Raw genomic sequence first — 25,188 nt, forward strand, 5'->3', positions numbered from 1 at the left:
CCTTTTCAATTTTCGTCTTTCGGGCAAAAGGCTTGAGGCAAAACGATGTGCGCATGCGCGAGGATCGACACCACGTTCAGCGCAGTGACAGCCCCTGTCAAAATCAGTGTGCATTTCCAACGATTAGTAATTATGATTTTTTCCGGATCTGCTCTTAGTTATGCAATGAATGGTTTCAAGTTCCTTTTTTGGTTGATGGGATGCACCCACGATTCTCTGTTAGGGAGATCATCCATTACATTCATTAGGTACCATCATTGACTATATAAACACTCAATGGTACCATTTAGCAGCGATGGCAGCAGCCTCTTCAGTCTTCTTCGCCTTCTGCATCTATTCTCACAAAATGTGTAGTACAAAGTGTCACAAAATGTACAAACAACCTCATATAACACACAGTATCTCACTTTACTGAAACCATGGGATCGACCATGTGGGTGCTCAAGTAGCCTTGCCGTGCTGTGCCGTATGCATCTCAAATCTCCATCGGGCACGGCAAGGCGAGGCAAAGACGTCTCGCCTCGCCTTGCCGTGCCGTGCTGTATCAGGTGTGCGGCCGGCCTTTTTGAGAGGAGGGAAAACGCATTTATGCACAACTCTCAGTCGTCAACGAGTCACAGTCAACTCTCAACTCACTTCATTTACCTCACTCCACTCACACTCACACAAGCACGCAAGAAGAAGAAGAAGAAGAAGAAGCCACTCCACACTCCATTCCATTCATTCATTCATTCAGTCTTCTTCTGCTTGTTTCTCGTTTGGTCGTAGTTAATTAATTATTCTCGTAAGCTCAAACAATTAATGGTCATAATTTATTTTAAGTAGAAATGTGATATTTAAATATTCTTATTGAATCGGATTGTAAACATTAGATAGGGCTTCAACGAACAAGACGTATTTTTAATTTGGTGCCATAAAACAAAACTCAAAAGCCATGGATTATCAATACTTATCATCACAACATTTGTCAGGCTTCGAACATTACAAAGTAAGTATTAATTAAAATAAATTAATTTACGTCTCTTTCTTTGACGCAACACATCCAAATATATAAACTTAACCCATTCTTGACAACTTAGTGGAACCACTGGGACTGTTAACTAAAGGATATAACTAAACCATTACTAAATTAGGTTATGTTGTACTCCGGTCTGTTTGTTTTGCTTCCAATGCTCATTTTTATCCATAGTGTTATAATATACTAATTACAAACCTTGGCTAACATTCATTTATGCTATATTTCCAATGGATATCAACATAACTTTCATTCATAAATGTATCAAACTATTAGCCTTAGGTAGGCAAAGTTAGGACTATCTTTTCCATACTTGGGCGATATCTGACTCCATAGGTTTTACAAAAACTATTAAAATAAACACTAACTTATTGGTATTTATAATTACTCTTTATTAGCTTCCCTGTAGCAGCAAACCTAGATTCTTATTAAACCTATGTTATTAAATAACTTAGAATTAAGTTTGCCTAGTTGAAAATAAAATCAGGCAAATGGAAATTCGCATAGTTTGCTGTGGCGGGAGTATTTGTGTATGCAGTAGTTTATACAGGCTAACTTATTCGGTCTTTACACAAATTAGAAATACCTTCAACCTGATGTGGACAAAATTAAGTAATTATTCTTACATCAAGTTGTGGGTAGCCTATTTTGGATTTGCTAAATCGCCGAAGAACGTTTTTACTTCAGCATTTGAGTAAATCAGTTAACCCATGACGCGGTTTGGGCATTTTGCTTCGGCCAATGTCCGAATAAAATGCTCACTACACGACATAGGTATTTCACACTGTCCACGTCACGATTTGGGTAAAGATTTTGGACATTGTCCAAATTCGGATTTTTGAGTGTAACATACTAACAGTAGACTTACTATAAGAAAACCTTAGGCTACATTACCTAGCCCAACCCAACGGCAAGACTAAAAAGCAATTAGGCTAGCCTATAAATGTATCATGTGTGTTGTTTATGTTATTGGATGAAATTTAGTCAATTAACTTACAGTCCGATTGTAATTGTAAAAATATCGATAAAGATTGATAAACAGGAAAATTCATTTACCTTATAAGATAGCAATTGATTTAAGTAAGTTAGTGGTTTGTAAGCTATAACTTAATTAGGGGTTCTGTCGATGTACTTAAAAGTACAATGTAATGGTAGCATGGAAGTTAAACTGAGTCCTGCTCACTATTTTGATGTGTGGATAACGTGTGTTGAGGCTCTACTCTTAAACCTGTGCGTGCATACCAGGGTTAGCCTACCACCAGTCTGAAATCTGTCTGGACAGTCCCTTGTGCCCATATTTTTGCCATGTCAAAGTTTAGTCCATGTCACAAAATTAAACACATCCACAGGATTGGTACGGTCAGGGAAACTGGAAAAGTCATGGAATTTTTTTGTCTGGAAAAGTCAGGGATTTATCAAAAATTTCCAACTATCCTGGCTAGAATAAGCATTATTTATTATCTCATTATTATTTTTTGTCTCAAAGATGTAATTCCAAAGAACTATCTAAGCTTGGCTTATTTTGCATAGCCTATTTTCAGTCCGTTATGAGATAGGATTGATATTCTGGAGTGGGTGTGGAAGAATTAGGCTAAAGACATTTTAATCCTGCAAAAGAGGGCTGTCAGAGCTATAAATGGGTCGGAGCCAGACAAGCACTGCAAACCTCTCTTTTAATTTTAAGATTTAAACTGTACCTAATAAATTTGTTTATTTATGATCTTACCTTTTATAAAAAACCCATCACCTAAAATTCAATAATCATAATCACAATACCTAACTTACCCGATTCAAAAATAGTGCATTGTCACATCGTATGAGTAGGACCAGCAGGAGTCACATAGGTAGTCTTATCAACTAAAGTATATACCTAGGCCTAACCTTTTACAACACAATATTGATGCTTATCCGCCGCAAAAATTTAAGTCCTTGTTTTACAATTGGCTACTACACAGCTCCCTTATAGCCTGGATGATTTTTTTTCAAATCTGGCCGAGCAAATTTTTGATATTCATTCATATATCCTGCTGCTCTCCTGATGCTTTATCAGGTTCTTAATTATTGTATTTTTAGTCTTCATGTATTATGTACATATTAAGTTATTAAGGCCTATTCTCTTTTCATAATACAGTAGAGTCCCGCAAACTCGGCACTCGATAACCCGGCAGTCTGGATAACTCGGCCATCACCTGGCTCAGAAAATTAGTGATTTTTTTTGTCCGAGTTAAACATGGACTCAAGCCAGCTCAAGTCAAATCATTCACAACTCGTACCAAGGATTTGTTGTACAATATCTGATGACTTAATACTGACTTGTAAAATAAAGATAAATAAAAAAGGCAATTAAAAAGCTTCAAAATTGTATTGTTCTTATTTTTAACCCTAGTTCCTGATAACCCGGCATTTCACAAACTCGGCACCCTTCCAGTCCACATTACGCCGAGTTTGCGGGACTCTACTGTATTAAAAGTGATGTTTATTTTTTGTTGATGTATGATCATGATTTTGACTTTGTCATGTATTCTTATGAAAAATAAAGATTTATTATTAGGTAGGCTATAAGTAGCCTACTGTAGTTTAACACTTTTCCCATGTTCATTTTTAAAATATCAATCAACTTATTTAATATTTTCTGAACAAATTGTTTAATTTCCTTATTAAATTTTAACAATATTTTATCAAGTAGTAAAACAATTGACACTATATTTCTGCTAAAAACTATAAATTGCTGAAATAGCTAGCCTTGCACTTAAACTGAATTGGCTAGTAATTAATTCCGTCGTAAGTTTTAACTTTTATACTGGAAAGTTGATGTAAATTGAAAAGTGAATGAGGCGATAAGGTCATAGGTTAGGGACTCTCTGCTTTGTTTGGATTCCTTCTTATCATTGCTGATAAGCTAGGTTGTAGACCTAGTTACCCATGCGTTGTTAATCTGTTTATGTAATTGTTGCCTGAATGTAGTTCAATGAAAATAAATTCACTATGAAATCAGCTTTTTTGGATAAATTATTTTTATGATATTAAAAATCACAACTACCTAACATTTTTTATCAGCTTTTGATTAAAATCTGAACATTTTAAAAATCAATCTTCTTTGTTTAAAAAAAATTGATAGCATATCGTGTAAAGATTTTAAAGTAGGTCATAGTATTGAGCTTGCCAGTTCATCATGTTTTAGCTGCGTATTACAAGTCTTCTTTAGAATTGAAACTAAATTGGACAATTATTAACGGTTGTTGGGGTTTGTTATACAAATTCAAAGCATGTTGTTATTGCAAATGGACATTACATTAATGGGTTATTCAGGATGTTCATGGAAGAAATACAGTTCTTTTTTAACTTGAGGAACACAACAGTTAGGTCAGACTGGAAGGCATTTTGCAAATGAAAATACTGTTAGGTTAGGTACCTTTATTGATTGTTTTCTTGTTAAAATTTATTTTCATTACAAAGAAGTTTCTAGGCCACTGTACTTGGGTTTAGTTTCAGGAAATTGTAATATACAAATTGCAATAGAATACGTTGATGTTTTGAATTTCTCCTTTTTGCAAGTTGCCAGAGGAATAAACGTTTACAAAACACTAGTTTCCATACATATGTGATCGCCCCACCTAAATATCTGAAAATTTAAGAGTGAAAAAGGGATGATCTACAACCCACTCTTTGCAGAATTTCTTTTTATTAATATTCGTGCTACTGAAGGCCCTTATAGGCCTATTGCTTTGGGGACTTTATATTATTTTGGTCTTGTTGCTTAAAATGGCTTCTTTAACTTGATAGAAAATTACAATTTACTTAAGAAAAGAAGGCTGCAAAATAGTTTAGAGAACATCAATCATTTCTTTAAAGAGCCAAGGTGCTCGTTCTATAAACTAAGCTGTTTTGCCAGTGTTGTGAATACAAGAGTATGTAAAGAAGGCAAAGATGCTTGAACAGAAAAATTATAATGTGATTTATTCTGAGATTCAGCCTTGGATAGGTTACATAAATAGGTACTTACTAACCTACTTGATAATTGAGTCCTAAATCCTACTCTAAAATCTAATAAACCTTAAGTTGTATAATCTTTGCACCCTGTATATTGCAACAGTCGTTCACCTGTTTGGATAGGCTAATGTGTTTATTTACTAAGAAAGTTGTATGTAAGCTAGTTGTGTTACTATTAATTAAATTAGTTTCCTAATGTGGGATCCGTTGTAAAAGCCAAGGTCTTATTTATTTATATATTTCACAACACCATGCAAGGAAGTCATGGTTAGTTGGCTTTTCTAATAAGGTGAGATTGGATATTAATAAATATGCCTACAGTTGTGATCGTGGGCTTTATTTCAAAGATTACTTTGGTTCCAATTTATTTCTGAATAATTACAAATTTTTTCATGACCTTGGATGTATTTTAGCTTTAGCAATTTAGGTGGTACGGTAATGAAAATTAAATGCAGCGGTTGTGGGATCCTTAACTTCTTAATGTTAACATTTGTCCTAATCTGGGATTTAGGTTTTCTACATGAATATCCAAGCATTGTTTGTGTTGGTGGAGAATCAGTTTCCTTGAGGAAAGTCAGTTGGTTTGTGATATTATAGAAAGGCGGTGACGTTGTTTGTTCCTGTCCTGGTGTAGCCAATTAAGTCGATCTGTACAGTTCATTTTTGTACTGTTCCGGCTCTCCCCTTGCTTAGCTTAATTATGTTCCATGTACAGATCTCAGTCTCTCATGAGAACGGGCAAAAGCAAGGTTGATAGAGACAGAATGCAATTTCTCGATTGGGTTTACCATCAATTATTGTTACCTCGTCCATTTTAAAAAACGCCACCAACACTAGAAGAATATGGATTTTAGGGAGAATAAAGTGTGCAAAAAAATTGTGAGTTTATAATATGGCGTCTTGTCTGTGGTCTATCCAAACATTTTGACTTGAGACAAAATACCAGTGTCATGTCTCAATGTTTCCCATTTGTTTGGGAAAGTAAACATGATATTTTGTCTCCTGAAACACGCAGATGTGTCAGCAGGCACTCGGTAGATTAGTTGGTAACATTGACGGATACAAGAGAAAACACGGATGGAGACAGTCGGTTGACAATGTTTTTGTGGAAAGGAGTGCAAGTGCAGACAATTCTTTAGGCCTAGTACTTACAAAAATCAACTGGTGATATAAACGCAACAGCAACTTCTTTTAGAATTACACCGCGTGTACATAAAAAAAACCAAATTTATAGCATGTCGTGACTGGAGTTGCCTGCGTTGCTCAGCCAAGTGACCGTTGAATCACCGTCGCATCACAGTCACTTTGGTATTCACAGGCCTATTAGGCCTAATACATACCAACAGCAACTCAACTTAGTTAACTGGAGTTCCTTTTAGTTTTACACCGCGTGTAAATACAAAAGAAGCCCAAGTTTACAAGATGTGCAGGAGGAGGCAGTCGAGCAACTGTACAACTGGCGTCGAACGAGTTTACAGCATGTCGTGACTGGAATTGCCTATGTTGCTCAGTCAAGTGACCGTTGAATCACCGTCGCATCACATCGCTTTAATATACACAGGCCTATTAAACTGCGTTTGTTATTCATTATGCTACTCAAGTTGCCGTTGCGTTGTCTTTACGTTGCTATCACTGGTTGCTTTTGGTATGTACTTTAGGCTTTAGTATGCTCTCCACTCTTTTCAATATTTTGAATTTTTGCATCTAGAAAACCAACTTTAACTAGTTTGCATCTTGTTTTTTGCCTCGGCTGAAAACAGATTACTTTAAAACTTATTTAGTGTAAATTTTGTGTAGTCTTTTTTTTATAAAAGAAGGCTTATCCTGAAACTACTATATATCATACGGCGATTTATTCTTACTCTTTTTGTGTTTGTTTTCAGTACAGTTCCTTAGACACAAGCCCCCTCAGTGTGTATGTGATGCACCCGTTCTGGAACAGAGTGGTTTTGGTAAGTTATATCAGAAGAATTATTAGATACTGTAAGTAACTACCCTATTATTTTTAGTCCGTTTGGATTTCAATAAACAATTTTTTATCTCACTTAAGTTTACCTGGTTACTGTGGAACCACCACGGGGAAGTGACAACTTATGTTAAGTTCGTAGTTCTAAAAACCACTGCTTTATCAACCCTATTTTTGTATTGTGCATTCATCTGCCAGTTATTAAGTTTTGATAGCTTGTCTCTACTTTCTTCTATCTAGTGAGTCATATATTGCAACAGTGATGATAGATATATTTAGTGTTGATCAGAAGCTTTCAAACTATTGAAATTTAACAATTTTGATAACATACATTTTTCCTCTTATATTTTTTAAATGTTTGAAAATGAAAATAAATGTGATATATGCATAGGCTAATCAGGTAGTTTTAGAAATTTTAGAATCCACAGTTTTTTTATTTTGTTTTTTAATTTTCGTCCGTTAGGAAATATTTATAGTTATGAGGCTGTAGTTTCTTTTCCACTGGTCATTGGATCAAAAACACAGTGTTCTTCTTTACAAATTGTAATGTCTAAGCTAATATCAGTTTAAATCACCATTCTAATGGTTCTTATTCTTTGCAACCCATTGTTCACAGCTGTGTCCCAGATGGGTTGCCCCCAACATGCTCACCTTTGTGGGCTTCCTGTTCACAGTGGCCGCTTGTCTACTACTCTCAGTTTACGACTACCAGTTCTACGCCTCAAGTTCCGACCATCCGGAGTTTGCTGCAATACCACCCTGGGTCTTCCTCTTCTGCTCCATCAGTATATTTATCGCTTATACACTAGGTAAGGTTTCTTGCAATATAATATTTTTGCTTCAAAGGAGTCATGAATATAATGCAGTAAAAAAAACTGTTTTTTATTTTTTAAGCTTAGATAAAACTAAACTGATACCAATAACGCTAGTTCTTTAGGTACATTTATGTTTAAAAAGACCCTATGTAAACTTATGGTCACCTTATGTAAGCCTACTGCTAATTGTTCGGATGGTCAAAATGTTTGAACACAGAATAATAAAAATATTTTTCAGAGTAATATTTACACACTTAACCTTTTTACTTTTTTGCTTTATTTTCATAACATTTCTGTACAGACACAGGTTACATGTGTGTCTGTCACATTTTGCTATATCCTTGTCCTGCAACATAGCCTACAATTACAAGCAAGATAATGGGGTTTCGTGTCATTACTATAATTATCTATTTATTTAGTGGGGGAAAAACAGGGTGTCTACCGGTCACTGAAATCAGGGAAGTCACAGAAAAGTCACCGATTGTACTAGGGGGTCACGCGAATCACTGAAAAGTAACAGATTTAATTTGAAGATCCCAAAAGTCACCGAAAAAATCAGACCTAACTACAATAAAGTTCTGCAAACCTGATATTTTGCACCTTGCTACGGGCAATGATTAAATTTATAATTCAGAATCAGAGAGCGGAAGTATTTTGGGAGCAGACAACCCGCTTAAATCCTTACTGCACAAATTACTGTATGTCCAACTATCTATGCTTCAGTCACAGAAAAGTATTGTCTTAGGTACAAAAGAGCATGCGTTTTAACATCCTCCCCCACTGAAGTTTGGAATAATCATAATCAAGTTTAATGAAAGAGAGGAGGATTGAACATTGTTAGATGATAGGAGATAATGTGGCAATCTCCTATATCCCTATGTTGGGCTTGAGTTTAGAATAATAGTGCACCGTGACTGTTGACAGATGGTATAGACGGCAAGCAGGCAAGACGGACACAGACGAGTGGTCCACTTGGGGAGTTGTTTGACCATGGTCTAGACTCGTGGACGGCCGTACTGATCCCCACGTGTCTCTACTCTGTCTTTGGTCGCACAGACTTCAGCGTGCCGCCCATCCGCTACTACTACGTCTGTTGGAACGTATTCCTCACGTTTTACTCCTCACACTGGGAGAAGTACAACACAGGTGTTCTGTTCCTACCGTGGGGTTATGATCTATCTATGATTGTAAGTATTGTACACCTTCCCATTAACATTTTGACTGCTAATAAAATATAAATTTTGTTTAGGCAGGCCTGAAATTTATATTGAATATCAATACAGAATACTTATTCAGTAACAAAAAATACACATAAACTCAGCAGAAAATTGTCATCAATATAGGACACTGGCCACCCATAAGCACCAAGGAAGTGTCCCCCATGAGGGACGCTGGTGTTCCATGACTGCTGGTGAAGTCAAGTCGTTCACTGATTCAAATCACTCTAAAACATGCTACATTTTACTATTATATGCCAAACTGACTTAAATTGACTACTAGAACAAGAAAACACCTACTTTGTCCCCTACATACATGTACAAATAAGGGTGTGGCTGATAGATGAGAGATCCCGCTAGTGTGTAATGGATTGAAAAACGCAAACTGAGAAGAATATTCCTCCACCTTTACCAAATATCACCCTCCTTTGACCAAGCTTAGCTCACACTGGGCTCTTGTTGTTGGGTGGGTTGGTTGGGAAGCTGGCATCCCACGTCCATGTGCCACGGGACCGCAATAGGAAGCCGGCAGCCCACGCACAGTCAAAGTGTTAAAATATTTTTTTTGTATAATTTATTTTATGCTTGAATTTTGAAATCCTATTGAAATAATAATCTGCTATTTGTTGCATCAATGGCAGTTATTTAAACATTTTGAAGTATTAAGGCAAGGTTCTTCATCTTGGGACCCACTTGGAGTTTTAATGAAACAATTTAATCTAACCTAGATTCAACAATACCAATATCATTCAAATGAATTGAGAATGTAAAAGTTCTGCTCATCCAAAACCCTTGGTCCATCAAGTAAGAATATACACCTGGAGCCTTACATTTCTTAAACCCTGGAGTCTGAAGGCTTGCTGTTTACTTTGTTGATTGTTAACCCAGATATTGTTCTGGTTTTGTATAGGCAACAACACTGGTGTTCCTAGTCACTTACCAGCTGGGCCATGAGTGGTGGAAGTTCACAGTCTATGGTAACATTGCCACTGGTCATATCCTGGAGATTGTCTTCTACCTGAGCTCCTTCGCATCTAATCTGCCCGTTGTATTGTGGAACATCTACAAGTAAGTCACAACTACTAAAAAGGGACTGGGAATATAATTTATACTAGTTTTTTGCTAGAAACAAAAAACTAAACAGTAAAGAATATAGTTGAAAGGCACTGATTATTATATGATGTTAACTTGCAGTTCATGCTCACTTGGTGCTTATACATGGGTTGTCTGTAAATTAAGGTTTCCTCCATCGAGCTCCCATCTTGGTGTAACTGAAGGACAGATTATCAAACTGACAAGAGACTTCTTCATAAGACAAGAGAAATGGTAGTCACGTTTATCAGCAAACAAGATTCTTCAGATTCAATCACTCTATTGAAAGAAACTTTTTTGTACAAATTTATGCAAGCTGTGAACTCCTCAAGTCACTTATGCTAATTTTGTACATCGTAACAATTTCCTGCATATACATAATGTCAACTAGCATTAGATTTCAATAGAGGTTCCCTTATAGAAAAACATAATAATCAATTTGCACTTGGCAGGAGTGTAAATTTTCCTTCACCTCAATCTCAGCTACTATTATGATCCGAGACTAATTGTCTCATAAGGGTGGGACCGGCTACAATAATAGTCTATGAAGTAAAGAACACGATATTTATCTTAGATTTGAACTAGCTTGCTTGACCATGACGGGAGCTCAATTTAGGGTCAGCCTACGTAAATTGTGTACATGATGGCTGCTGACGTGTTGCTGCAGGTCATATAGAGATCGTACAGGCAAGATGCGCTCCATGTGGGAGGCCAATCGTCCGCTGGTGCCTGTGCTGGTGTTCCTAGCTGTGTGTGCTCTATGGGCGTACCTGTCCCCCTCGGACATCATCAGTAGAGACCCTCGAGCTTATTACCTCATGTCTGGCACTATCTTCTCAAATATATGTGTGAGTATTGGAACTCTTAGGTAAATTATTCTCTTAGAACACTCTTTTTATATCCAATTGTTTTGGATTGGAAATGATCGTTTTTCCCTGCTTAGTTGAATTTCTTAATCCTCCAAAGATGAATTTTATTTTAAAATACGAGAGAAGACTCAGAGTATTTTTCCGGGTAGAGAAATCATAGAAAAGCAGAGTATTGTAAATACATTATGAAGCTTAAGTCAATGAGATCATTAAAAATCAATAAAAAAAACAACTCTAGCCTAGAAAAAGTATGCAAATAATAACAGAAAAAACACAAGAGATAACACATGAAACTGAACTCCAGAAACTTAGTGGCACAAGAAGCAAAATACAATGGCAGGATCAGTGCTATGTGACTCTTAACATTCTGACCGATCGTGACAAAATTTCGGGTGGAGAGACAAAATTAGGTTTTAATATCGTGGTTTCGTGAAATAATGCGTAATAGTCGTCTCACCTCAAATTAGCCACAAAATTTTTCCATATAGCCTAGCCTACAATGAGAAAGTCCAGAATTCCAGGTCCGTGAAGTTAGCCCCCCCCATAAAAGCACTATCAATAAAACTAGTACAGTCTAACCTTGATATAACGAACCTCGATATAACGAATTCCTTGATATAACGAATTTTTTTTAATCCCCCAGAACTCTCCATAAGACACAATGTATATTTTACCTCTGCATAACGAACAAACCATAACAACGACCTTGATTTAACGAATTTTTCATGATTTCGGCTAAAATAAGACACCTCAATATAACGAATTTATCATTGTCAGAACCTCTACATTGCGAATTTAACCTCTGCATAACGAATTGTCTACGTCTTTCCCTCGATATAACAAATCCCCCACCCAATTATTGTTTTGGGAAAATTTGTTTCTTTATCAAATGAAATGGAAAGGTCACGTCATCGCTTGCGCTAACATTCGTCTGCTCCGTTTTACATCTTTGTCTGCTGTCACTGCGCGCGCTATGTTGCAACTGAGAACTGATTTTATTCACTGAGGACTGATGACGACGTAATGTTTAGTAAGCTGTGATTGGGCGATATGGGATAACTATGGTGAATTTTACAATGTTTGGATAAAGAGAAAACTAAGAAAGAATATAAAAACAACACCAAAGAGAAAGAATAGCAACATCGTTATCTTAACATTCCTTTTACGAGTGTTTTTACTATCCTTAAGTTGGCTATGATTATACACTTTTATAATGACTTATCTAATAATTTATTGTTTTCAATACGATTTGTTTCAACTAGCAACACCAATGCTATAGTTAATGATTATTATTGACATTCCTCTGTTGTGATAAATCAGTACTGTACTGTAAGTAGCCTACCGGCCTATCACGAGCAGTAGCTTACAAAACTTTCTACCGTTTTGTTTTGTTCTTTACATGGTTTATGACTATGCAATACAGTGTTTGGCTAGGTTTTAGGAGGGTTAGAACAAGTTGTGATTTTAAACTTACAGTTTTTAACTTGTACCAAGGTCAATGCCATTGTCATGATTGCGCAATATTCAAGATCCCTCCCCTTTATTTTGCCGGATAATTTAGGTTCTATTGTACAATGTAAACACTGTACTGTAAAGTATTGTAGTGTAGCCTATGCTACTTTAATTGTATTTTAATGAGGTCAAATCCCTCTTGAATTATTCTCCCAAGTGGAGGTGTTTAGGGATAATCTAAGTAAAACTACGACGAAAAACGAATTTAAACTATACAATAATCAAATGTATTTCTCATTAATGTTTTCATGACAAGGAACAATATTGGAGACAAAACAGACAGCTGATAGTAAATAAACATTCACATCATCTGTAGTATGACTATTACAAATAACAAAAGGCAGGCATTTTCAACACTTTCCCTTATTTGCATAGTCACTCCGAGAGTACAAGATTTTCTTGCAGGACTTGAAGTCTTGGTTGAGGTATAGGGTTCGTTTCATTTCAGTCTGACTAGTCGCTGTGACTAATCCGTCATCAACATAGAGTGCAACAATGATTTTTCCAGCAGGGGTAGGACAAATGTAGACGCAGGGATATTCATGGCTCTGTCGAAATCCTAGCCTTTCATGAAGTCAACAAACCGTTTATTCCAGCATCGAGGTGCCTGTTTCAGGCCGTATCAGCTGCGTTTGAGACAACAAACACGATTTGTCACATCTGAATATCCTTCAGGCTGCTTCATAAAAATCTCTTCTTCAACATCTCCGTACAAGAACGCAGTTGAGACGTCAAACTGCCGTATAACCATCTTCTCAACAGCTGCGATGGACAATATTGATCGAACGACCTCCAGACGAGCAACCGGGCTGAAGGTTTCGGCATAATCAATACCAGGTCTTTGCGCACATCCTTTGATGACCAATCTCGCTCGATATTTGTCAACACTTCCATCAGGATTGCGCTTTATTCGGTAGACCCACTTGTTGTTGATAGTCTTCTTTCCCGGAGGGAGTTCGGTCAATTCCCATGCACCGTGTTTATGCATGGACCCTATTTCTTTGTCCATTGCTGTTTTCCATTCAGCACTATCTTCTGAACTGATGGCTTCAGTGTAAGACTTAGGTTCATCGTCAACAAGAAGAACTTCGGCAAAGTTAGACGAGACGTAATCGTTTAGCCACTCGGGTTGCCTTCTTTCCCGAGTCGAGTGCCGAGTTGCAGGATCGTTGGATAACTCTCCATCTTCACTATCACTGCTACTTGACGGGTCTTCAGTCAGTATGGGCTCATCATTACCATTCACTGGAGAACTAGGCTCGTCAATAGTCTTTTCAACTTCTTGCCAATCTTCTTCGACGTCATTGGTTTTCTCAATCTTGATGGGCCACTCAACTTTCTTGTCACAGTCTCCAACGATTTCTTTAAAAACGACGTCACGAGAAACTACGATATCTCTTCTCTCTGGGACGTAGATTCGATATCGTTCATCGCCATCGTATCCAACCAGGTAACCAACCACAGCTTTCTTGTCCATTTTTCGCCTCCTCTGAACAGGAACATGGATGTAGCACTTTGAGCTGACCACTCGCAGATGTTTGATCCTCGGCTTTTGACCAAGCCAGAGCTCAAAGGGTGATTTGTTGGCAACTGCTGACTTTCCCACTCGATTCAAAACGTAGCCAGCAGTGATGACAAGTTCAGCCCAGATCGCTGCAGGAAATGTTACATTTGGATTGGCGTACTTGAAGGTCCGGGCCATTTCGACGATTGTTCTGTTCTCTCTCTCTACAGCACCATTTTGCTCGGGTGTATACGGCGCTGTCATATGTTGGTTAACACCATATTCTCTGAGGATTTGACGAACTTCAGCGTTGTCAAACTCACCACCGTTGTCGCTGAGAAACTCTTTGACGTGATGACCAATTGTACGTGCTTTAGACAACACTTCACGCAACGCTTCCTTCACATCAGATTTTTCCCTTGCGACAAAACAGTATCGGTACCTTGAAAAGTGGTCTTTTATGACGATCAAGTATCGGCGACCTCCGAAGGATGGGTCAAACGGGCCGCAAACATCACCGGATAACAACTCTCCGGGGGCTGAGGGGCGTTCTCGTGTTCCAAATGGTAGACGGTGTGCCTTTCCGAACTGACACGGTTCGCAGATCTCGTAGTTGGCTGGCACTTTGATACCCATTTCGGATTCGAGCTTCGATCGGACGTAACGTTTATCCATGTGACCCCAGCGCTCATGATATAACTGCAGAATGCGATTGTCTTCTGCTGCATTAGCGCAAACCTCAGATGGTTGAACTGTGTGAAATGAGGCACGATACAAAGTTCCACCACAGTTTCGAGTACCTTTGAATACAGTTTGTTCGTTAATAGTGAACCGACACTCGGTATTAGTCGATTCAAACCTGCTATTAGGGTTTCGATCATGAGCTGCGAGAATGGACACTAAGTTCCGAGAAACGTCAGGAACATACCAGACATCGTTGAGTGTGAACGTTTCCAGTTTTCCATTTTCATAGTTCGCTACTTCAACGACTCCACTGCCAAGAGCTTTTATAACTTCCTTTCCCGCCGCCTTTACTGTTGCGTTCGAGTTTGCAGGAAAAGGTTTGTACTCCGTGAACCAACTCATATTTGACGTAATGTGCCGCGTAGCGCCATTGTCGATCCACCACTGGTCGTTCGTGGTCACGATATTCATGTCACTGCTGATGGAAATCAGCGCACTTCGGTTGTCGGTCACGTTAACTTGCGAGCCCTTCGTTCTCTTCTTATCAGTGTCACTCGTTTTTGAGCTAGTGCTAATGCCGTTAGCTCGAGCTGGATACGCAGGCTTGCCGTCAGCTTTCCATTTAGAACACTGGCGAATCCAATGACCTTTCCCCGAACAGTATTTGCACGAAGTGTCACCTTTTGGTTTCCTATTCTTCTGACCACCGCTGTTTGGGGCACTTAGAATGTCACCAGCTTTTGAAGTAAGAGCAACATTACGCTCATGAAGGATCAATGCAGATGAAACATCTTCAAGTTTCTTGCTCTCGTTTGCCTTCATAAGTAAGTAGCTAGACTTGAACGATTCAAAACGCTTCGGCAAAATGTGTAACACTTTTGACACAAACAGGAGCTCAAGAAAATCAAGAAAATCGACTGTTTGGATGTTACGCGTTTTGAGGCCAGCTGCAAATTCGCGGTTTTGATTCTTCAATCTTGAAAGCACGGTTGGGGCATCCTCGCTATCATCCCATTCCATACTGAAGAAATCCAAACACTGACGAAACAACTGATCTTCTGCCTTGTTATCGAACTGCTCGATCAAAATGTCCCACGCTTCCTTAGCTGATAATCTTCCGGAAATACGTTGATGTAGATCATCACTAAGAAATAACTAATTTTGCCTGAGTCGTGGATTTGTTGAATTTCTGAAGTTCTTCCTTTTCGGCTTTAGTCGGAGGCTCAGAGAGGGTAGGCTTTTCTCTCTTTCCCTCGACGATATCAACCGCGTCGAACAACTCTAGAACGTCCAACACTCGATCTTTCCACGTCGGCCAATCTTCTGCTCCTTTCAATGGTTTTATACCTTTCACGTATTCCATTTTGTAGAGCTGGACGAACTCGATCGAAAGATATACCAAAGAAATAATACTTTTGAGACAGAAAAATACGTCAGTATAAATTGTTCTTACCGTGTACGTAGTAGACTAGATTTCCCAACACTATTATGTACATAAAACGATGCTGGTGACCATAACCTCTTGAATTATTCTCCCAAGTGGAGGTGTTTAGGGATAATCTAAGTAAAACTACGACGAAAAACGAATTTAAACTATACAATAATCAAATGTATTTCTCATTAATGTTTTCATGACAAGGAACAATATTGGAGACAAAACAGACAGCTGATAGTAAATAAACATTCACATCATCTGTAGTATGACTATTACAAATAACAAAAGGCAGGCATTTTCAACAATCTCGACCTATATTGACCGACGCTGGATCTGAACCTCGACATAGCAAAATTCCTGCAAACCTAACCTCTATATAACGAACCTCGTTTTAACAAAATCCTTGATATAACGAATATTCAGTTCGGTCCCTTCAGATTCGTTATACTGAGGTTGGACTGTATTAATGGTTAGTGCTTCGTTAGTGCTGGTTAGTGCTTCAACTCCCATCGTTAGTGCTCTTACGGTTCAGGAGCTATAACAAAAAAACTGTGGGGGGGGCCAACTTCACGGAAGTTAGCCCCCCCCAGTAGTAATATGTGAGCACTAACTTTCAAAACTGTACCAACGGTTAGTGCTTCGTTAATGCTGGTTAGTGCTTCAACTCCCATCGTTAGTGCTCTTACGGTTCAGGAGCTATGACCAAAAAACTGTGGGTGGGGCCAACTTCACGGAAGTTAGCCCCCCCCATAAAAGCACTAACAATAAAACTAGTATTAATGGTTAGTGCTTCGTTAGTGCTGGTTAGTGCTTCAACTCCCATCGTTAGTGCTCTTACGGTTCAGGAGCTATGACCAAAAAACTGTGGGTGGGGCCAACTTCACGGAAGTTAGCCCCCCCCCATAAAAGCACTAACAATAAAACTAGTATTAATGGTTAGTGCTTCGTTAGTGCTGGTTAGTGCTTCAACTCCCATCGTTAGTGCTCTTACGGTTCAGGAGCTGTAACTAGAAAAACTGTTGAGTTGTCAACTTTACGGAAGTTAGCTCTCCCTAACCAGTAGTAATATGTGAGCACTAACTTTCAAAACTGTACCAATGGTTAGTGCTTCGTTAGTGCTGGTTAGTGCTTCAACTCCTAGTTCAACAACTAGTTACAGCTCCTGAACCGTAAGAGCACTAACGATGGGAGTTGAAGCACTAACCAGCACTAACGAAGCACTAACCATTAATACTAGTTTTATTGTTAGTGCTTTTATGGGGGGGGGCTAACTTCCGTGAAGTTGGCTTCACCAACAGTTTTTTGGTCATAGCTCCTGAACCGTAAGAGCACTAACGATGGGAGTTGAAGCACTAACCAGCATTAACGAAGCACTAACCGTTGGTACAGTTTTGAAAGTTAGTGCTCACATATTACTACTGGGGGGGGCTAACTTCCGTGAAGTTGGCCCCACCCACAGTTTTTTGGTCATAGCTTCTGAACCGTAAGAGCACTAACGATGGGAGTTGAAGCACTAACCGTTGGTACAGTTTTGAAAGTTAGTGCTCACATATTACTCCTGGGGGGGGCTAACTTCCGTGAAGTTGGCCCCCCCCACAGTTTTTTGGTTATAGCTCCTGAACCGTAAGAGCACTAACGATGGGAGTTGAAGCACTAACGAAGCACTAACCATTAATACTAGTTTTATTGTTAGTGCTTTTTTGGGGGGGGCTAACTTCACGGACCTCAGAATTCCAACGTATTCAATTATTTAATAATCTTTTCGAGTTTATTGGCTCAGAATAAACATTACAACAATGCTAATAATGTTTAGCTTACCTTTAACTAATGATCATGATAGCCACTCGAAATATGCGTTGGGATAGAAATTAGAATGAATTATATCGTACATGCGAATATACTGTAATCAATTTAGAAACTTAAATAAAGTGTAATCGTTCGTTGGTCTTGGTTAACACCAAAGTAAACATGTCGGGAAAATAAACTCTGTCAAACACCGGAGTAGATACGGCGTTTATTAGATGAAAATATCATAAGCCTGTTTGGGGTGATTAAATATATTCTGTGTATATTGTTCCATGGCAACTTAACCCATTGGCACCGACTTACGAGCGTTACTCGTACGGCCGCTGCAGGCCCGGCGGCTGACTTACGAGTGCTGCTCATGTCACTGCTAGTTATTTCATTATTATTATTCTTCCCCCAATTTGTTTCTTCTTAATTTTATGATGTTTATAAATATCTTGCTTCTTGTTTTGCATATTTCCTCAATAATTTTTGCGAATAAAACAACATGTGATATTTATACGTAGGAAATCAATTGAACTTTATAACAGAAGTGTCTTTTGGTGTCTGGATTAATCTCGGAATTTATAGGCCTAAATCAAGTTTACTTTAAAAAAGTTATTATTTTTTATGATTTTTATAATTTTATTTTTTATTTTACACTTTGATTATCAAATTACCACTTTTTTGTTGAAAATTTTATCGTTAACAAAATGGTAACTATTAATTTGTTCCCTAAGGTTTTGTTTCTATAACACTTAGAGTAAAAGTCTACAATTTCGGTAAAATTATTTGCTGCCCCAGGGTCCTGCAGGCACTCACTAAAATTATTGAAATCTAGACTGCTGGTTTGGTCTCCAAACAGCAAGCATATTGACGATTCGGTAGCTTGTGGGTTTAGCGTCCTCCCCTCTACGATGATGTCGAACCCCTCCCGTGCTCCTTTGATGACGTTGCCAACGCAGGCGCGGTTTACCCTGAATGTAGGACATTATAATGAACTTAAACACAACTTAAAAAAGGAAACGTACCTCTCGGCAGATTTTGGGTCGTTACAACCATAAAGGATAGAGTGGAAGAGGTTTTGAGAATAAAATAAAATCGGTTTCTAAAAAATTGTCTGGTACAGTGACTTCTACGAAAACTGACCAATGAAAACACACATGTTATTATCTAAAATACAAGCACCTAGAGGGAAACTATGTGAATTCACCTCTGAAGGGGTGATTTTGTTTGTGATTTGGGGAGGGGGTAGGATCCAATTTGGAAGTGATGTTGTCTCTTGACAGCCTTTAAATTTGTTTCCTTTGTCTTATTGAGTTTGTTTTTTAGAGGTTTTTTGCTAAAGCACTCTCGAAACATAAAAACCTTGGTCCAGCCAGAAGGATTAATTAAAATTTAAGCCCAATGATCAAGGGCAGCTGGGACCAGTTCCAAACCATCAAAAATCTTTAGACTTCTCTCTTAGCTTATAGTATTACTGTATTTTAACTAATCCTTGATTCTGGTAACTCTATCGAGAGTCATTCAAATCCCGTTTCAAATCATGGGTTGGGTACAGCTATTGTTTGTTGCAGTGCCGACTGATAGTAGCACAGATGTCCAATACTAGATGTGACACATACAACTGGCTGTTGGGTCCTGCGTTCCTCTGCACGGGGTTGGCAATACTGCTGCCCTCGCCTCGGCTAGAGCTGTTCCTTCTGTACACCCTGTGGGCCACAGCCACCTTTGCTCATATACACTACGGCACCTGTGTTGTAAGTATTTTGGAGTAGTGTTCAGTGAATGAATAAAAACTATCGACAGTATTAATGATTATCCAAACTAAATTTAAGCGATGTATGGGTTCTAAAAGGAATGTTATGGTCGACTCTCCTACAGATCATGACAGTGAGTAAAGCAGGGAAGGGTTTTGACTCTTCTCGTACAAAAACCGTTTGGAAAGGTTTTGGTATAGGATTGTCTGGATAACTGAGTGATTATACTGGTCACCTTCAAATATAAAGGTCGTCGGTTCAGTTTCAAACGAGATTGTTTCTGACAGAAATGCAATTAGTGATTGAACAATCAATAATGAATCCCATCCGAATGGTGATGAATAATTGAATAAAGTCACTGATGGTTTACCAAAGTCATAATGTCATAGTCATTTATAATTTCTGTTGTCAGATGTATCTTATATCCGTACAGCCTCCATTGATATTTAAATTAGTGGTTGATTGCTGGTAAATATAACAATGGCTGTAAGGTGGTACCTGAGCAAGTCTACCAGCAAACACATCTATCTATATATTAATAGGCAAGCATGTTTCATTAAAACCTTTTTTCTCAGCTCGTGTGTATCGTAGGGAAAATCTACGCATACCGTTAGAAAGCTATTTTCCTGTAGGTGTGCAGAATCCCTTTATAAATTAAAATAGGCTCAAAAATAAGCACAAAAAATGAATTTGAAATTTAAAAAAATTAACATGGGTCTTATGGGTTGCTATGGTGATGAAGAAATAACAACAAAATATAAATAGAAAATCAAAACAAATGGAAGACATTCCAATCACATGTTTTATTTACAGTGTGGGGTGAAAATAGAGAATTTTGCACAAAACATACTTTTGGTCGATTTTTCGACCACGGGGCGTGCTCTCGTAAAAAATAAATATGAAGCATCAGGATTGATCTTTCAACCCGAGAGTTAGGCCAATTAGTTATCATCTGGATATGTTTGAAACACTCAGTTATGTATTTTCAATAATTTGGCATGATTAGTCCCAAACACGATGATGAATCAGTTTTATTGTAAATGTTTTAGACTTTACAGAGATAATGTTGAAATTACCATCCCCAGTTTCAACATAAACTATTTTTAACTTTCTCTCTCTCAAGATTAATGTATTGTTTTAGGTTAGACAAATGTGTCGACACTTCAGAATCAGCTGTTTCCAGATCAAACCTCGGCCACACTCGGAATGACTGCTGGCCGACAACTCGTGTTAAATCTCCCCACCACCACCCACCTTCCATTCTACTGAGTCATCTTCCAAGCTAGGAGTAGGTTAACATCAGATTGTAGACGAAGGTAGTTTTTGTTCTGAAATAGTATTATCTTCCAAGACGTTCAACAGTCTTTAGGATGCTTAAAAGCACTCACACTTTTCGAAAATTTTCCTTAGTGCGTTCATAGGATCTGGATTTGTGATACAAATCTTGTCAGGTGATAGCAGATTGCTAGGTAAAATAGAAGAAATTTATGTAATTAGTTTCATTTGATAAGTGCTAGTGAATTATGTTTGCATAGTTTATTTTACTGTTTTTTTGGTTTTGTATCAAAACCGATTTTGATCAAATATTTTATAAAGTTTTTTTTATGCTTAAATACCATCTTTTGGCAAATTTGTCTTTGTAGTCGAGAACCGACAACGAATTGGCAACATATTAGTTAGATGTCATGATTTAGATGCTTTATTACCTCCAATTGCTTAAACAACTGAATTGATTCAAGTTGTATTTAAATGTGCGCTACAGCACCTTTGTATCAGAGGTTGTATAAGGGCTCTGAAGCGCCGAAAGAACCAGGAGAAATCAGAATATTCTTTTGTATAACAAAGGAAAAATACATATAAATGTTTGATTTACATTGCTCTACTAATGTTGGACCAATAAACAAATCTATTATATTTTCTTCCCTTTTTCCATACCAATACTTCAACGGCTTCTCAATTTGTTGCAGATGAGTTTTTAATAATTTCTTAATTTGGATGTGTACCTTCATACATTTTGGGCATCTCAAATCATGACAAAGTTGCAGACGAATCCTTATTTATTTTCATGAAATTCAATGGCAAACGCTTTAGCAATAAAATTCTCAATCATAATATCAAAGGTCTATGATTTTAGTTAGGTTAAGGAGTAATGTTATTTTGCTAAGCTTCTTTGTATATTAACACTGTAAGCATTGATTATAGATACAATACTATTGTAAGCTGTGTACATTTCATTGTATGGTAAGATTGAAGAAGTGGTTTTTGCACCAATACACTTACACACTACTTTTAACACTTGCTGTATCTTTAGAAATTCTTAACAAACGTACTAATGAAGTAGATGTTCAAAACGGAAGAATTTCTGGATTGATTTGAGGAGTAATGCTACGATGCGGTGTTCCAAGATCTCTTTCCCTATAAAGAAAACCTCATGAAGTTTAAAAAGAAGTCCAGACTGTTAAGTATTGTTTTCTACTTGTTTTTATATTGCAGTGTAAATGTGTTCTGGGAGAGGAAATACAGGGATTGTAGGACACAATGAAAAGGAGTCATTGATTCTGGAATGTTTTATTTTTGTGGTAACTTTAGAGATGAGTTGTTATCTAAAAGACTTATTTTTTCATTGAGTTTTTGGTAACTTATCAAGATAAATGAACCCATAGATTAATATGATCTCAAATACCAGAGTGTGATATTGTAATTTGATCAAAACTGTTATTTTAAGGAGTTGAATGTGGACCAATCATGTTAACCTTGTTAGCATAACGGGTTTCTCTTTATAATATTTCAAAATATTGTGGCACAGTAACATTCCCCTGTTGACATTCTACATCTATTTTGAGTCTGTCCTGCACTGGAGAAGATACATGATTATAATGGCATTTCAGTATGTGTGTACATTATCAGCGTGTACCAAGTCAACACCAGTCTTAACTTTCACTTGAACTAGTATTATTCGTTTGCCAAGTCTCGAATAACTTCAAGGTATTGGTGCATCCATTTGAGGCAACTGTCGTCCCCACTATGTAATTGTTTTTGAACGACAGTTTTGATTCGCTATGTCTACTTTACATTGTCTACTTTGATATCTATAATCAATGCTATAAGCTTGTTAGATTTTTGAGCTTTGTGAGTCTTGTGATATTCTTTTCAGTCGGTGGTGGTTTTCCTTTGACACGTGTTGTCCCTCGGACATTATTTTCTGTATATTTATGTATTTAAATAAATGTTTCTCTAAGTAGGGGGTTAATTAATTGATTCTATGTGGGATTTGTTGCTCATAAGCTATTTATATCAGTTTTTAATTTATATTTTTTGAAAAAAACTACATTTCTTTGAGAAAAGAAAACAGGCTTTAAGACAATATTTAATAAAAGATTTCTTCACCCGAATGTACTATTCAAATCTCATCAACATAAAAAGCTTCTTTTTATTTTTCGGTTGAAATTGATAGTATGTGTTTTAGTTTTAGTTTGTAGGAACATGGATGCTGTTTATCATCCTTTATATATTTATATGTTTTGTCTCTTAGTTTAGTTTCTGTGATGTTTGAAAGAGTGGTCAACAGGTTTTTTTACAAATAAAGAACAATTTTGTGTCTTATTTAACTGAGATTAAGCTTTTTCTGAATACAGTTTGTCAGTTTAATTAAGTAGCTGTGATTAATAAGTCTTCTGTTGTGCTTGATCGGAGAAGGAATGTGTTTTTAAAATCTACTGGTGCTAGCTCTTCTTCTGTAAGAGGTTGTGGTTGCTTTTTACTAGTTGGAGTACTGCTCGATACGTTAGTGTGTTGACATTCCTTTATGAACAAATATTGTAAGTTGCATTCAAACACCCCACACTTAATTGTTTACTAGTAACCCTAATATTCACCAATGTTTTAACAACAAAAAAATGCCGGGATTTGTTGGCTATCATTCTATACAAGGTTCTACAGTTCAGCTTGGAGAGGCCATGTTATTACTCATGGTTTTAAACTTGTACAGCTTCTTGCATTCTATTAATAAAAGCTAATTCTACCAGAAAATTACTTGCAAACTTTTTACTAGTCATTGTTTTTACTTACTTACACAATTTGCAGGAAATAGCTTTAGTTTTAATAGAATTTAATTTAACTGATGATCAATAAACACAAATCCATTTATGAACTGTTGTATTTGTATGCATTTCAGTGTTAAATTAAGAACAAAATTTCAATACAAAGAACAAATTTTAAAGCAGCTCTTGATTGAGCAGTCTTGGGAAACGTGTATTACTTCTCTTGAATTTTACAACATGGTTATTGTACCTAAAGAAGTTCATTTTATTGGATGAATATTTTTGTAATATATTGATGTATTAATATATTATTAATAATATAATATGTATATAATTTGTTTTTGGGGAATTCAGATTAGTCTTGAAGTAATAAAAAATTCATTACTGGATGATTTGTATTTGACTTAAATAATAAATAAGTATATATCATGGCCTGCCCTAATACATGGCTGCGGGGAGACAAAAGTGGTAACACCACAGACTCTGCTTACTGAAACAGCTGTTTCACTTATACATAATTGAGCGTTTGCACAATTTTACGTTTACACGTTTGTTAATACTGTTACTACCATGGCCTTAGGCTGGCCGGCTTACGAAACACCAACACCGCAGCCCTGTATAAGAGGAGGATATGCCTATATACAATTTACAAAATTGATACAGGTTTGAAATTTGTCAAAAGCTAGCTTTGTTAGTTTTATTTTTAGAGATGTGTTGGGATAGCAAATAATATTTGATGAATCATGTGTTTTATTTCTTTGTATATACTTTTACTTTTGGTCAACATGCAAGGGAAAATTATAGTAATTTAAGGCATGTTTCATAATATTATTTTCTAGTCTTATATTACATGTAAATGTGTGAACTAAATTTTGAAAAATGTTTCAATCTTTGTTTTATTGTACTTTTGTGCATTATTAGAATTAATTGCTGGTAATACTCAGTGAGCCAATTATTGTATTTGCTCACCATTCAAGATTCTTGTTATTGTAGTTATCAACTAACTAGTCCTTAACTTTTAGGGTCTTTGACAATGGTGATGACAAATTGTAAGAGTTTTGTAAATAAAATAACTATTGTTATTTGGATGTTTCATTGTTGGATAGTGTGGCTGGAATAAATTTTTGTTTCCTGGTATTTCTATTTATTTTATATTAGTACTTAATGAAGTTTCTATATTACATTCATTCTTAGTGATGACATTGACTATAGTGTCCCTGAAATATGAAATTATTGCAGGTTTTCCATTATCTCAAGTAAAAAAGTGTCATGGCCCTAGTGAAAAAAATCTGGCCCAGGCTCCAGAATTGTCAGGAACCTGGGCCAGAACCAGAACCTGACAAATACTGGTTTAGAACCAGGCCAGTACTGGTCCAGAACCAGGCCAGTACTGGTCCAGAACGAGGCCAATACTGGTCCAGAACCTGGCAACTACTGGTCCAGAACCAGGCCAATACTGGTCCAGAACCTGGCAACTACTGGTACAGAACCAGGCCAGTACTGG

The 25,188-nt window shown here is 37.1% G+C and overlaps 1 protein-coding gene across 1 annotated transcript; it reads left to right on the plus strand.

Annotated features, from left to right (window-relative positions):
• The first annotated feature begins 731 nt into the window (after positions 1-731).
• On the plus strand, positions 732-24,821 carry LOC129005491 (ethanolaminephosphotransferase 1-like). The gene is made up of 8 exons (XM_054434395.1): positions 732-988; positions 6,889-6,957; positions 7,588-7,780; positions 8,711-8,973; positions 9,914-10,071; positions 10,763-10,943; positions 19,462-19,644; positions 20,786-24,821. Exons 1-8 carry the CDS (start codon positions 935-937, stop codon positions 20,852-20,854), a joined length of 1,170 nt encoding a protein of 389 aa, XP_054290370.1. The 5' UTR covers positions 732-934; the 3' UTR covers positions 20,855-24,821.
• The last annotated feature ends 367 nt before the right edge of the window (positions 24,822-25,188 follow it).

The sequence above is a fragment of the Macrosteles quadrilineatus genome, unplaced genomic scaffold (assembly GCF_028750875.1).
Source record: "Macrosteles quadrilineatus isolate MER2022 unplaced genomic scaffold, UCM_ALF_1.0 Scaffold_22__1_contigs__length_1958994, whole genome shotgun sequence".
In the NCBI taxonomy this organism is placed as follows: domain Eukaryota; kingdom Metazoa; phylum Arthropoda; class Insecta; order Hemiptera; family Cicadellidae; genus Macrosteles; species Macrosteles quadrilineatus.